The sequence below is a fragment of the Coffea arabica genome, chromosome 4e (assembly GCF_036785885.1).
Source record: "Coffea arabica cultivar ET-39 chromosome 4e, Coffea Arabica ET-39 HiFi, whole genome shotgun sequence".
NCBI classification, from domain to species: Eukaryota; Viridiplantae; Streptophyta; class Magnoliopsida; order Gentianales; family Rubiaceae; genus Coffea; species Coffea arabica.
Window position 1 is genome coordinate 2,572,072 of NC_092317.1, and position 12,776 is coordinate 2,584,847.

General features: G+C 36.3%; 3 protein-coding genes across 4 annotated transcripts; 2 read left to right on the forward strand and 1 right to left on the reverse strand.

Moving 5' to 3' along the window:
• The first annotated feature begins 2,224 nt into the window (after positions 1-2,224).
• LOC113742518 (uncharacterized) lies at positions 2,225-5,757 on the forward strand. Its single transcript, XM_027270347.2, has 6 exons — positions 2,225-2,402; positions 2,523-2,655; positions 3,609-3,712; positions 3,946-4,090; positions 4,260-4,403; positions 4,573-5,757. Exons 1-6 carry the CDS (start codon positions 2,362-2,364, stop codon positions 5,515-5,517), a joined length of 1,512 nt encoding a protein of 503 aa, XP_027126148.2. The 5' UTR covers positions 2,225-2,361; the 3' UTR covers positions 5,518-5,757.
• Positions 5,758-6,466: 709 nt separating this feature from the next.
• On the reverse strand, positions 6,467-8,384 carry LOC113742519 (putative 4-hydroxy-4-methyl-2-oxoglutarate aldolase 2). The gene is made up of 2 exons (XM_027270348.2): positions 8,245-8,384; positions 6,467-7,169 (listed from the first exon to the last, which is right to left on the reverse strand). Exon 2 carries the CDS (start codon positions 7,153-7,155, stop codon positions 6,655-6,657), a length of 501 nt encoding a protein of 166 aa, XP_027126149.1. The 5' UTR covers positions 7,156-7,169; positions 8,245-8,384; the 3' UTR covers positions 6,467-6,654.
• Positions 8,385-9,134: 750 nt separating this feature from the next.
• On the forward strand, positions 9,135-12,705 carry LOC113741795 (uncharacterized). 2 transcript variants are annotated; one of them, XM_027269420.2, is made up of 9 exons: positions 9,135-9,427; positions 9,807-9,914; positions 10,273-10,346; positions 10,573-10,675; positions 11,439-11,489; positions 11,615-11,765; positions 11,889-12,027; positions 12,167-12,269; positions 12,359-12,705. In XM_027269420.2, exons 1-9 carry the CDS (start codon positions 9,271-9,273, stop codon positions 12,457-12,459), a joined length of 987 nt encoding a protein of 328 aa, XP_027125221.1. In that variant the 5' UTR covers positions 9,135-9,270; the 3' UTR covers positions 12,460-12,705. The 2 variants fall into 2 exon arrangements, with proteins under 2 accessions (XP_027125221.1, XP_027125220.1); XM_027269419.2 differs by having other exon boundaries at positions 9,137-9,427; positions 12,376-12,705.
• Positions 12,706-12,776: the final 71 nt, after the last annotated feature.

The window sequence follows — 12,776 nt, forward strand, 5'->3', positions numbered from 1 at the left end:
TTTCTTTATCTCTTTGGACAATGGACTCTTTCTACCTCCAATCATTTGCTACTCGTTATCCTCAACCCTTTTACACCTCAAAAAGGCCTAAATACATAAAAGGGGATAATTATTCGGGTTAAAAAAATAGATATTAATTTCTGGCACACATTACGGTCAATTAACATATTAAGCTAAACATACTATATCATATATATATATCTATATATCTATTTATATGTTTTTTTTTTCTTGGCCTAAGAAAAAACAAAATGCTCATCAATTGTTGAAAAAAAAAATTGTCTAGCAATTGACTTGATTGGATTTTGTTAGGACAAATATGTCAATAACCTAAATACTAAATCAGAAGTATCATCAAACCTTACAACCTGGAACATAGAATATGAACAGCTCTATCCTCGACGGTTTGTCTTCCTCTTCTTCCATTCCCACTCTCATAGATCGCATTTGTGATCCTCGATGGTTTGGCAATTTCACTTGGCTCCCTTGAGATTTACATAATTATAGAGATCTCCCTTATTGTGATAAAAAGACAATAATGCCCTTTATTAATTGTAAACTCATTGAAAAACTTTATCAAACATTAAAATTTTCTCATCTATTATTAACCAATAATTCAAACCACAGTCTTTTCTATTTAATTATCTATTCTCTTCCTTATATATCTATTTTTCTTTTGAACTCATTTATTTATTATTATCAACCAAATGTGTACTCTCGCTACTAATAAAATCGCCATCACATTAAACCACCAATACTTCTATATCTTGGTATCTATTCCCAATTCTCGATTTTCCATTATTAGTAATTAGTTTCCTTGTGCCCATTTTTGTTTCTAATTTTTGATAGGTATTAGGAAATTGAAATTGTCAATTGACAAATTGAGTGTTAATTTCATTATCAAATTAGATGGAGATGAAGATAGTGACAGTGATAAAAAATAAAAATTAAGGATAAAAAGTGGAATAGGAACTAAATATAGGTTATACTGTTTTGATTATCATGAAAAAGTGTTCTTGGTATATATTTATAACTGCATTGTGTTTCTATTTTTTATTTACAATTATTGATATTATTCCTATAGAGAGAATTTGATTGATTTTGAACTCTATGCCAATGGAATATATTGGATATTGATATTAGTAGTGATTGTTTGGATTATTTTGTATCAAAAAGGTGGCAGCCATGGAATTGAAATTTAGGGACATTGATGAATATTGTAGTATATTAAGTAAAATCTGATATTGTTATGAAATTGTAAATAAGTTTTTAGGTATATGATATCGTATTTATAGTTGATATAATGGTTTGCATCAGAAATTTTTAGGTAAAAGAGGAACATTAGAATAAAGATAAATGTTTATTTAGTGGTTGGATATTGATAAGTAGGTAATAATAGTAGGAACTAAATATAAATGAAATAGAGAGTGTAAACCATTTTTTCCTTTACATTTTTGTTGTGAATTATAACTCAATGGCATTATAGGAATTTTGAAAAAAAGTATAGCTTTTGGGGTCTAGAATGTTACTTAAATAGTGAAAATAGGGGAGGTAAGTGTAATTTTTAAAAATTAAGAGGAGTTGTCTGCAATTGTTGAAACCCTCAGGGAAGGTATGTGAAATTGACCCAACCTTAAAACCTGGAACATAGAAACAGCTGGATCCTCGACGGTTTGTCTTCCTCTTCTACCATTCCCATTCTCACACATCGCACAAGAACGCCACTCATTTCCCCAACTACCCTTCATAGTGGCGCCAAAATAGTAAAATACCAAGACCTACTTAAACCGCGAAGGCTACTCTTGTAAATTCATACTTGACAGTTACACAACCCTCGTCTCCCTAAAAGTTAAGTCGTACGTGGCAATGCAAGCTTAATAAGTTAATAACGTAGCTCTTTCAAGATCCTGTACTCTCTCCTCCATCTTCCCCTATAAAAATTCCAATTGGAGAATAAATTAAATTCAAGACTTGTTTTTCTCTCTGTTTTCTGGTTCGTGAAGCTCATTAATGCAAATTTAGATGCTCTTATTTTCATCCGAAGCAAACCCACAATTTTCTTTTATTCTCGCTTCCAGTATCCACATTTTCTTTGCCTCTAATTGGGTGTAAACTCAAGGATTTGGATTCTTGAAACTGAATTTCTGTCTCTTATTTGGTTCCCCCCTTTCCTCGTTGCTTTCTCTGTAATGTAAGCAGCTATACATTTCTTTTGCCTAGAGGGTTGTGAAAATTTTATTCTTGGCGTGACTTGATTCGCATTCTAAGAACAGGAGACCCAAGTTTTCTTTATATTGATCATTGTATAATCTTGATCATACTTTTCTGTAAGTGAAGGAGAAGGAAGAATACTAATTAAAAATGCTTGACGGATTGTTAAAAAGCAAGTTCTACTCAAAATGGTAAGCGCTTTCAACATTTTATTCTCTTGTCCACATTCGTATCTTATCTTATGATTTTGATAATGGTTTTTTTTTTTTTAAATTTATTTTCTGATTATTTGTCTTGGTTGTATTGAGCAGCAAGTCTGCAATCAAGATAACTAAGACTCGATTGGAAATGATTAAGAGGAAGAGAATTGCAATGCAGAAGTACTTGAAGAATGACGTGGTTGATCTTCTGAAAAATGGGTTGGATACCAATGCCTATAGCAGGGTAATCTTTTCTTGTTCTCCAAAAGAAAATTTACTTTTCATGGAACTTTATAATTCAAAATTTTCGACAGAATTTTGAGCCAATGGATTTCTTTTTTCTTATCGGGGAAATGTAGATTTAAAATACATCCTGGGCTCTGGCTATGACCTGTTGTGCTAGTTCATCATCTGGGGTGGCCTAAAGTTTTTTGTACATATTTGTCCATCGTGTTTGATGAGTGAAACTGTCTCTTGGGATGAGCCCATTTGGAGTCAGTAATTCTGTTTGTTACTGTGATGTACGGGTATAATACTATGGAGGAACAGAATCCTGGGAAGATAAATAAATATCTCCTTGAGAATCAAGATATCATGGAAATGAAGGAGATGACTGGGGTTTGTTATGGGAGTCCTCACGAAGAAATTTAGATTTCCTCGTGGAATTATGTTGAAAATAGAATTTATTTCTGATTTTTTAGATTCTATTATGTCATAATATCTCTGGGTTTTGAACTGTCCTGTTTATTGTCCCTTCCTATCTTTCGATGATGCAATATACTAACAGTATTCGATATTGGGAGATACAGCCCCTGATCATCTTTCTCCTACTCCGGAAATTTTAATTGTCTGAACATATGGCACTTTCATGTACTTTCCCCTTGGAAATTATGCATTATGCTGCAGAGAATGGAAGATCACTGGAAACCCAAAAAAAAGGGGAAAAAAGTGAGATTTGATCCAGTTAAAAAAATATAAGAAAAAGCAGAAGAATTGCCTGCATATTGAGTTTAATAGGAAAGTACTGGTTGTGGTTTGACTGCAGAAAGCCATATATACAAGTATAGACTGTGCAGGAACTGTAGGAGAGCCTTCCTCAGAAGTTTCTCTATCCACATTCTTTTAGTTATATACGAACATTTATTGGTTCCATGTTACCATTCCTAACTTAATTTTTCGCGTTCCATTCTGAAATAGGTTGAAGGCCTCTGGAATGAGCTGAATTTGTCGAGCTGTTATGATTTGGTTGAGCAATATAGTACGATTGTGTCGAGTCATCTTGCCAATATGGATAAGCAGAGGTATGTATCCCATTACATCAGCCCTGTATTCAATTCGAGTTAAAACACCAAGAATCTGGTTTGAGAAGCTCTCTCTCTGCTTAGTTAAGCACATAGAGAATTAAAAGCGACATCTTAAGAAGAGAAAAAACACCAAGGTATAAAGAAACTGTGCAAGTTTTAATGTCACTTGAGCTCTTTTCCTTTAAATTTGCTACTGAAGTAAGTTTTGGCATTGATTTATTCCTTTCCAGGGAGTGCCCAGAAGAATGTAGGGAAGCTGCTTCATCTTTGATGTTTGCAGCAGCAAGATTTTCCGATCTTCCAGAATTGCGAGAGCTTAGAACTATATTTACTGAAAGATTTGGGAACTCAATCGAGTTATATGTCAATAAAGAGGTAGGTATCCTTTACCTGCTGTATTCAAGATAATAATACATGATACATGCATTCTTTTTTTGCTTTCTTTGTATTGCAAATCTTTTTGAGTTTGTATTTTTGCGGGCAACCGTATTGTCCATTCTTCGCATAATTTTTCAGTCAATAATTTCCATTTATTGGTGCGCAGTTTGTTCACAAGCTGAAGTCAACGCCTCCCACAAAGGATATGAAGCTTCAACTGATGCAAGACATAGCATTAGAGTCTGGTATAGAATGGAACTCGAAGACTTTGGAACAGAAGCTATACAAAAACCCTGCTGCCTCTGTACCAGTAAGCGATCTTTCAGATTAGAGAATATGTGCAAACAAAATAGCCATTCCATAAAGTACAGCAGTTCTGGAGTCTTTTTTTTCCAGACTGAATTTTTTTATTTAGCTATCCATTTGCTTTCTTCAGCTTTCATGTGATGGACAATAATATGCTATATATCTTGGCTCAGGACGGGAAGAATGGCAAGATTAACTCTCCAAAAAGGATTCATAATGCCAATAAGAAAATAGACAACGAAGATGTTGAAAATAAGCTTGAGGATCCCGAAATACATGCAGCTTATGAAAGGGAAGGGGGAAAAGATGTGAGAGACAAGAGACGAAGCCTAATTGATCCTTCTTCTGGAGAGACAGAGGATATTATTCCCGTCAAAGACATTCAGGTGGATGATATTGGTCGGAAAGTGCAACCTGATGAACCACAGGCTACAAGTGCTTCAGTGGAAGAAAATGATGAGAAGCAGCCTTTCTATTACAAACCCATCCGCCCTCCTTGCTCCAAATCCAAGATAAGCATAACGGATATTGCTGTAGATGTTCCTCCCACTGGAGCTGACAGCAAAGGACAAGAAGGAAAAGAAAGTAGTAGTCAGACCAGTAGGTCTGTTGACATTGGACAGGATGATCCAATTGGCAGTAGTAAGCCAAAACCAAAATCGGTGAGGAGGAGAAACATGAAAAATTTTCCAGGTAAGGATGAGGCAGAGAATTCCGGAGGTGTTGGTTCAGAGACTTTGGGTTCAAAGGGCATAAATGACAGACAGCGTGATGAACGGGATGAAGAAGAAAAGGTGATGGACAGGCTTTTAATGCACTATAGTACAAAGAAATTCCCTCATGATACAGCTAAATCAGATGCAGTTCTCAAGTCTTCTTCTCAGCCAGATGACATTAAACCAGGCAGAGGATCTCTGGACAGAAGCAGAGATGGTCGTCCAACTAGAGTAGCATCTCTTCCTTCTGAAACAAGTCCGACCGAAGCTACAAAATTGCGTGCTCGAGCCTCTTCCTTTCAACCTGAAGTATTAAACTCAAGCGGGCATATTCACCCTAAGCTACCAGATTATGATGACTTTGTTGCCCGTCTTGCAGCACTTCGAGCAAATCGGAACTGATGACGCAGATTGAAACTAGAAATGTAAAATAGTATATACAAGTAGTTGAAATGAACCTTATACACGGTGGACGGAAGGGAAGGCTAGTGTGCATCCTTTGTTGAAGATGAAGTTTCGGTCCAGCTTGGTGTTAGCCGGACACTGCCTGGATCACTTTAGCAGAATTTATAGGCTCACTATATTCTTCTATTAGTTATTGAATTGCCATATTTTCTAGTCCATCAGGACATGATAGAAATACATCCTCTGTAATCTGCCCACATGGTACCTTACGTTTAGCTTGAAATAACAATGCCTGCAAATATTTAGCAGAATTAACTGTAGAGATTACAGAGCTTTACTCTTCGTATCGACTAATCACTATCCAGTTCCGCTACCTAGAATTGGAATATGCGTCATCAAGACTGTGTTATAAATTTTTCCACAGATTATACAGTGCTCCCTGAACAATGCTTGCGGTTACAAAACGTTCATGCCTAAGAGACTATTACTATTTTAGCTACTACAATCAAAGGGCCTCCACCTGCCAGAGGAATAAGTAAGGTGCACCAACAATTCATTAGCACAGATAGCCCAAGAGCGACACAGCTCTTCACGATGGACTACCATATTGCGTACTGAAGCTTTTTTATCAAAGCCAAATGCATGGACTAGTTTAGCTTCTTTCTTTCTTTCTTTCTACTTTTGTATTCAGGAACATTCTTCAATCTCATTTTGCTCCAAAATAACAGTTAAATATCTGGATCAGAGTTCAGGATCTGCGTCTAATAGTAGTAGTTGTGATCTACTCACTTGACCATCTATAAAATACCAGAACCTGATGACAAACACTTCTATAGCTTGGCAGCCTTTCACTGATGGCAATATGTAATCAAAGGCTTTGTCCAGTACGAAAATTTCCAATATCCACCAGTAAACAAGAGAAGTATGAGAATAAAAGAAAAGAAAAGAAAAGAAAAGAATTATACTTTGATAGAAGTAGATGATACAATAACAGACTCATCTGATTTTCCAGTGAAAAATTAGCATACAGTTGTGTACGAAGTTCCATTAGCTTGCCAGAAGCAAGTTTGTAAATAAAGCATCAACCACATCTAACTAGGCACGAATGTTCTGCAAAACAAGTCCTGAAATTCATCAAACAGACAGCTCTGCCCTGGAAATCAGAATCCCATCAGTATCTGCATAAAGCCACTCCCCATCACAAATCCGTGTCCCACCAATGGTTATAGGAACATGCTTCTCTCCAATCCCCTTCTTATTAGCTTTCATTGGATGTGAAGCCAGAGCTCTTACCCCAATATCACAACCATTAATTTCATCAACATCTCTTATACAGCCATTCACCACTATACCTGCCCAGCCATTGTTTTGAGCTTGTACCACAGGGTTACCACCCAATATTGCACATCTCAAACTGCCACCCCCATCAACAACCAGAACTCTGCCATTACCTTTCTCCTCTAGAAATTCGCGCACCAGAACATTATCCTCAAATACTTTCAGTGTTACAATGGGCCCAGAGAACACTTGGCGCCTCCCATAAATCTGAAAGATTGGCTGGAGTGCCCGGAGCTCACCACTGACGATAAGCTGTGGGTTTGCATCACAGACTTCAGCAGTTGTAACAAGTGCCATTTTGTTCCAAGCACCTGCAAGCATAGTCCATCCGGTGTTTTAGATTAGAAAGAAAACAAATAAATTAAAATTCTCCTCACGGCTGTACATCCAACATTAGGTACATCAACATGAACTTACTCAACAAGAGAGAGAGAGGGGGGGGGGGGAATGAAAAAATGAAAAACAGCAGCAACTATGTTCAAAAGCCTGATGCAGTTCCAAGTTACTTCTCTCATCCTCTTGAACATTTAACGTTTCCACATTAAGCAAAATCTAAATCTAATTTCTGATCTGTTAAACATGATAGTCCAACTCGGCAAACTGTATAGTTACGCAAAAGATGGTGTCCACCATGACATTCCTGAAAAATGTCTTAAGCTAGCTTTGTCTAGCTCCTGTTAATTCTTATTAGATTTAGGTCCATTAAAGATGGATAGATTTAAGACCACAACGATATAATAGATCAACCATACAGCCAAAGAACATGGTTAGAGACAAGACTGAAGTGATATCATGATCAGCTTTTTTTTTTTTTTTGTGTGATATCATGGGCAGTTTTGTTTTATCTTCCTTTATTCGACTTTTTAGAAATCACCAAAGCACATCCCCCGTTTCTTCAAACCCAAGTGATGTCCTATGAATAACTTCACCTCGTTACACTGATTGATCCCTTTTTCTCCAGGCTTATTTAAGATCTCTTACCTACCACACAAAATTTCACCCATCAAAACTTTGATATGCTCTATTACCATGTTTTCTGACCATCCCACGTTCGTGACTTTAACTAAATTCAAAAACCCCAATAATTAACCAACTAGAAATTAGATGGAAAGGAACAATCTTTCAAGGAGAACGAAATATCATCAAAGCTCACAACCTCAAATGAAGGGAAAGAAAAACGCAACCTTTATCCGAAAACCAGACAGCGTGTAGAAGCCAAAAGCATTTATTTCAGATCCAGAATCAAATATTACCTCAAGAACTAATTCAACAGCTGCTAATCATAACCCTTTTCCAATACAACTAATGATTACGTTTGAAATCATGGGAAAAATAATCAGACTTGAACACATATAACGGGCAAAATATGAATCAGATTGTATTTACCTTGAAGGGAATGGGAGAAAGAATGCAGAGTATAGAGAGAGAAGGATGGGATAGCAGAGAATCAAGTGAGGTGAGAGAAGATGTCCTAAGATCATCAGCTGATTGTGGACATGATCAGGGGACTCTAATTATTGTGAATTTGTGAAGTCAAATGAGCACCCGCTTGAAACAGTGCCACGTAAGGGACTGTTTGGCAACTGCGTTATTTAATCATGGATGGGTTAATAAAGTTTCAGGCCCTGTTTGGATCTGCACCTTTTCTTAAGAAAAAAATTAAATAAATAAAAAATTAGTTTCATGCCATTTCATGACTGAAGATTGGTCTTTTGAGTTTTTCGACGATTGCTTCATATAATGAAAACACATAGTTTGATCAAAATTAAGGATTTAATCAGTTAAAAAAATAAATTTTAAAAGAGCTAAACTTTTTCTATGCTATACTAAATTCGTAAGATTTTGTTTCCATATCCTTATGTATGAGTTGAGTAATAATACATTATTTAGATGTGTAATTTGCACTCATAAAATTGTCAAATAATAGTAAAAAGCTTTAGAAGAAATAAAATTTCAAATACTCATTTATTTTTGAGTTCTAGATTGACGAGAAATATATATGTGTGTGCCAATATACATGTGTGTGCACCACAAGAATTAAAAGGAGAATGACTAAGGCAAACACATAAAAAATTATTTCCTTTTATTTTCTTCTGAAAATGAAAATCTGTTGGTTAAATTGAAATTTTCTTCTATCGATTTTTTTTCGATTTGTTTGGATAGTAACTTATTTGTCAAAATTTATTTATTTGTATCATCAACTTATTTTTCAACTGCCATTTTATCTCACACGAATTTGCTGTCCACCTAAATTTACCTTGAACAAACACATCGTAAGCCCAACAGGCCAACACCCCACACCCAACCCCACCCCCTGGGTGGAAAAAAGGAAAATGGTACCTATATTGGCACCAGTACGAGGAAACTAGCGGCAGTCAAAACTTCAGAAGTCGTGACAACCTGACTCTTGATATGGAAGGCGAAGACTCGTTGCGGCCACCGCCGGATTTTCGTGGCACATCGGAGTCGGAGGAGCAAGTCATGAGCGAAGTTCACCTGGGATGTCCTCCCGGCCATTCTGGCCCCCATATCTCCCACTTTATCATCTCTCTTCCGCCTTCAGTTAGAGGTAGGCCACTCTTCTATGGATTATCAATTACATAGTACTATTTGACCTTATAATACATGAGAAATTGTTTGTTTTTGTTATCACAAGCAAAAACTCAGGAAAAGAATTGAAAACAAATTGAAACTTGTTAAATGATCATAATGATTTCCACTGAGTTTCTGTGATTGATCATTGATAATAATTCCATGACCGCAATTTTGGCAGTGGATAGTTTCTGATTAACTGCAACTGCATTCTCTTGTCAAGTTTGTGGACTGTCGGGAGTAGTATGATTTGCTTCATGCGACTCTCGCGTGGGTTATTTTCTGTGATACAGAAATTTCATGTCGTACAATGTCTTCTGCTGATTTTTTTTTTTTTTTGGAACTCTAATGTCAAGGCGGAGATGAACCCATTGAGGATGATTATAGTGGTGAAAAGTTGAGTTTAGCGCGCAAAGAGTATGACTTGGATGGAGATGGTGATCTTATCCTAAAACGACGCACTAGTAAGTTGCCATATTTACAATACGGATTTTGTTTGACTTGTGCTCTCTTACATTTAAGGGCACTTGCAGGACAGGACTATATAGGGTCAATGTAACTTGTATAAATTAGCGTCGCGTTTCCAATTTTCATCCACGCCTAAACCAACATAGAAGATTATGAATTTTTTACTTTAGCTTAATTTCAATTTAGAAGAATGTGTTGGTCGTTTCAATGTTAGGTGAGCTTTTTTCATACATTGATTTCTTTCTAATATGAAGGACATTAAAACTTTGAGGTTTCCCTTCTCACTATGCTGGTAAAAAGTTTGTTTGCCCAATTTAAATGTATATTTGTGACGCATATTTCATTTACTTGCAGAACCACTGAGGGATTATTTTGTAGTTGCCATCAGGCATAACATTACTTCATCAATTCCAAGAGTTGGTCTGCAGGTATATATGTTTCACAGGTTACCTCTCTTCTCCTTTGTTCCATTCAGTTTTCTCTAAGTCCATATAGGTTTTTCACAGCATAAAGCTAAGTTTCTTTAGCTTTCAACAGACTGAAAGGATCAATCATCTTGTGGCAAGATCTTTTCCAATTATTACAATTGTTTTTGGTGAGCTCCGTGTAATGCTCTCAACTCTTGTTCTTCAATTTTTGTGCTTGTCCTACCAGGTGTGGAAAGCAGAACTAGTGTTGGCTGACTTTGTCTTGCACAAGATGTTCACGTCAAAAGAGCTTGATGGAATTGTTGCAATAGAACTTGGTGCTGGTACAGGTAGAATTGATTCTTGTTTGCTCTATCACTAATGCTGAAAATGTTTCATTTAGATGCCCCTAAGTAAGGATGAAACATTTAGTACTTGGCTGAACTTGGGATAGCAATCAAATGTTTCTGAGACAAATGGCATGATGATGATCTCAATTTCACTTGGCCTCTGTTTGATTCAAAGTTACATCATGAGCTGGAGTCATTTTTGCATTACATTGAGAAGACTTGAACTTTGCTTGAGAGTTCATTTTAGGTTTCTTTTCCTTTCTATAGTTTAACTTGGGATGCATTTTATTGCCACTTTATTCAAACCCCTAATTCTTGCCTAATAATGTTTTTAATCCATACATAAGAAACTAACGAATCATCACTTGGGTTCTTGCTGAAGTCAATATTTGTCTTTGCTGATTGTGTCAGGAAAATGTTGAACCTAAACTCCAATTTGAAGTCATGTTGCTTATATTTAGAATTGTAATTAGACTCCTGTCTTTGGCTCATCATACTTTCCAGAATGCTACTGGAATTCTACACTCCTGCATATCATTGCTGTATACCATTTGGAACACCATTTTGATGAAAAGATGTACTTCCGTGCTGAAATCATATATGTTTTTAGTCATGTTAGGTGATATCATTCCTAGCTTTGGTTGGTGATATTTTTTATTCCAGAATGCTTCTGCATCCTTTTAGCTGTGAAGTTCATTCCCACCATGAATCTGAAGCATCCGTAGATTTGCGTTATATGATTCTTTTTTAACGACTTTTGCAGGCTTAGTGGGCATGTTACTTGCACGCGTTGCTCGAACAGTTTTTATAACAGGTGCAGTGATGTTCTTATTGAGTTTATAGAGAAGATTTATGTTTTTTTTTTTTGGGTTAATTAAAGCTAATTTTGCATTGCTTATACTGCCAGTCTCATGAAGCCTTAAGAGTCATTTTTGACAGACCATGGTGAAGAAATACTTGACAACTGTGCTAAGAACGTTCATTTAAATGCTGCAATTTTCCATCCTCGTGCTTCGGTTTATGTTCGTGAACTCGATTGGAATTGTTCATGGCAGCCTCAAGTAATAGAAGATTTAGAGTCCAAAGAGAGGTAATTGTGTTCAGTGAATTGATGAATTCCAGATAATTTAATTCCAGATGAATTCAGTAACTTCGTTATCCTTTTCATTCATCAAACTATCAAACTTTATTTTATGCTGGGAATTTTGTCCAGCTATATTTGGAACAAAACAGAGGTTGAAGAATTCTGGAAAGCTTCTTTCATTGTAGCTGCTGATGTTATCTACAGTAACGACCTAACTGATGCATTATTCAGTACTTTACACAGAATGATGTCGAAGTGTCCAGAAAAGGTATCAGCATCAAAGTTGGAATAACAGTTAGGATTAAATTGTAGGGCCTTAATTGACCTTTCATCAGTCACAGTGATCTATGAATGGTAAAAGTCCCACTTTTGCAATTTGATTAGTTCAAGTATCTCTCTTATCTCAGGTTCTGTACTTGGCACTAGAGAAGCGCTATAACTTCAGTATCGATGATCTGGATGTTGTGGCGAATGGTTATTCGCATTTTCGAAGCTATCTTAGGGAGGGAGGTGAGCAGTAAGCAATGCAATGAATACCCAATGAATTTTTCTCTTACGTATAAAAATAGTTTTTAGCTGCTATATTTGAATGTGGATAGTTTCAATGATGATGCAGATAGTGATGGTGATCTTGAAAGTGGATCCTTGCATAGCTTTCTGGGCAAGCGCGTTGATCTCGCAGAGATTCCTCAATATGTGAGAGATTATGAGAGAGGAAATGATGTTGAGTTGTGGCAGATCATGTATGGAGAGAGGAAACAGTAGTGTCATTTTGGATTAGGCTTGTTAAATTGTGTCTGTGGAGATCACATATGCTTGATCGAGATTTTTGAAGTTTCTGATTGAGCTTATCAGCTCCTATGGCTTTTCTTTTGTGCTGTCACTTGCCATCCTTTGCAACTCAGATTCCCCGGATTTATGGAAAGCACATGGCTTAAACCTGAAATTGCAATCCATCTCCAGTGTCTCGAATGGAACCTAACAACATGGATGAGTTTTTTTTTTTTTTTTGGGTTG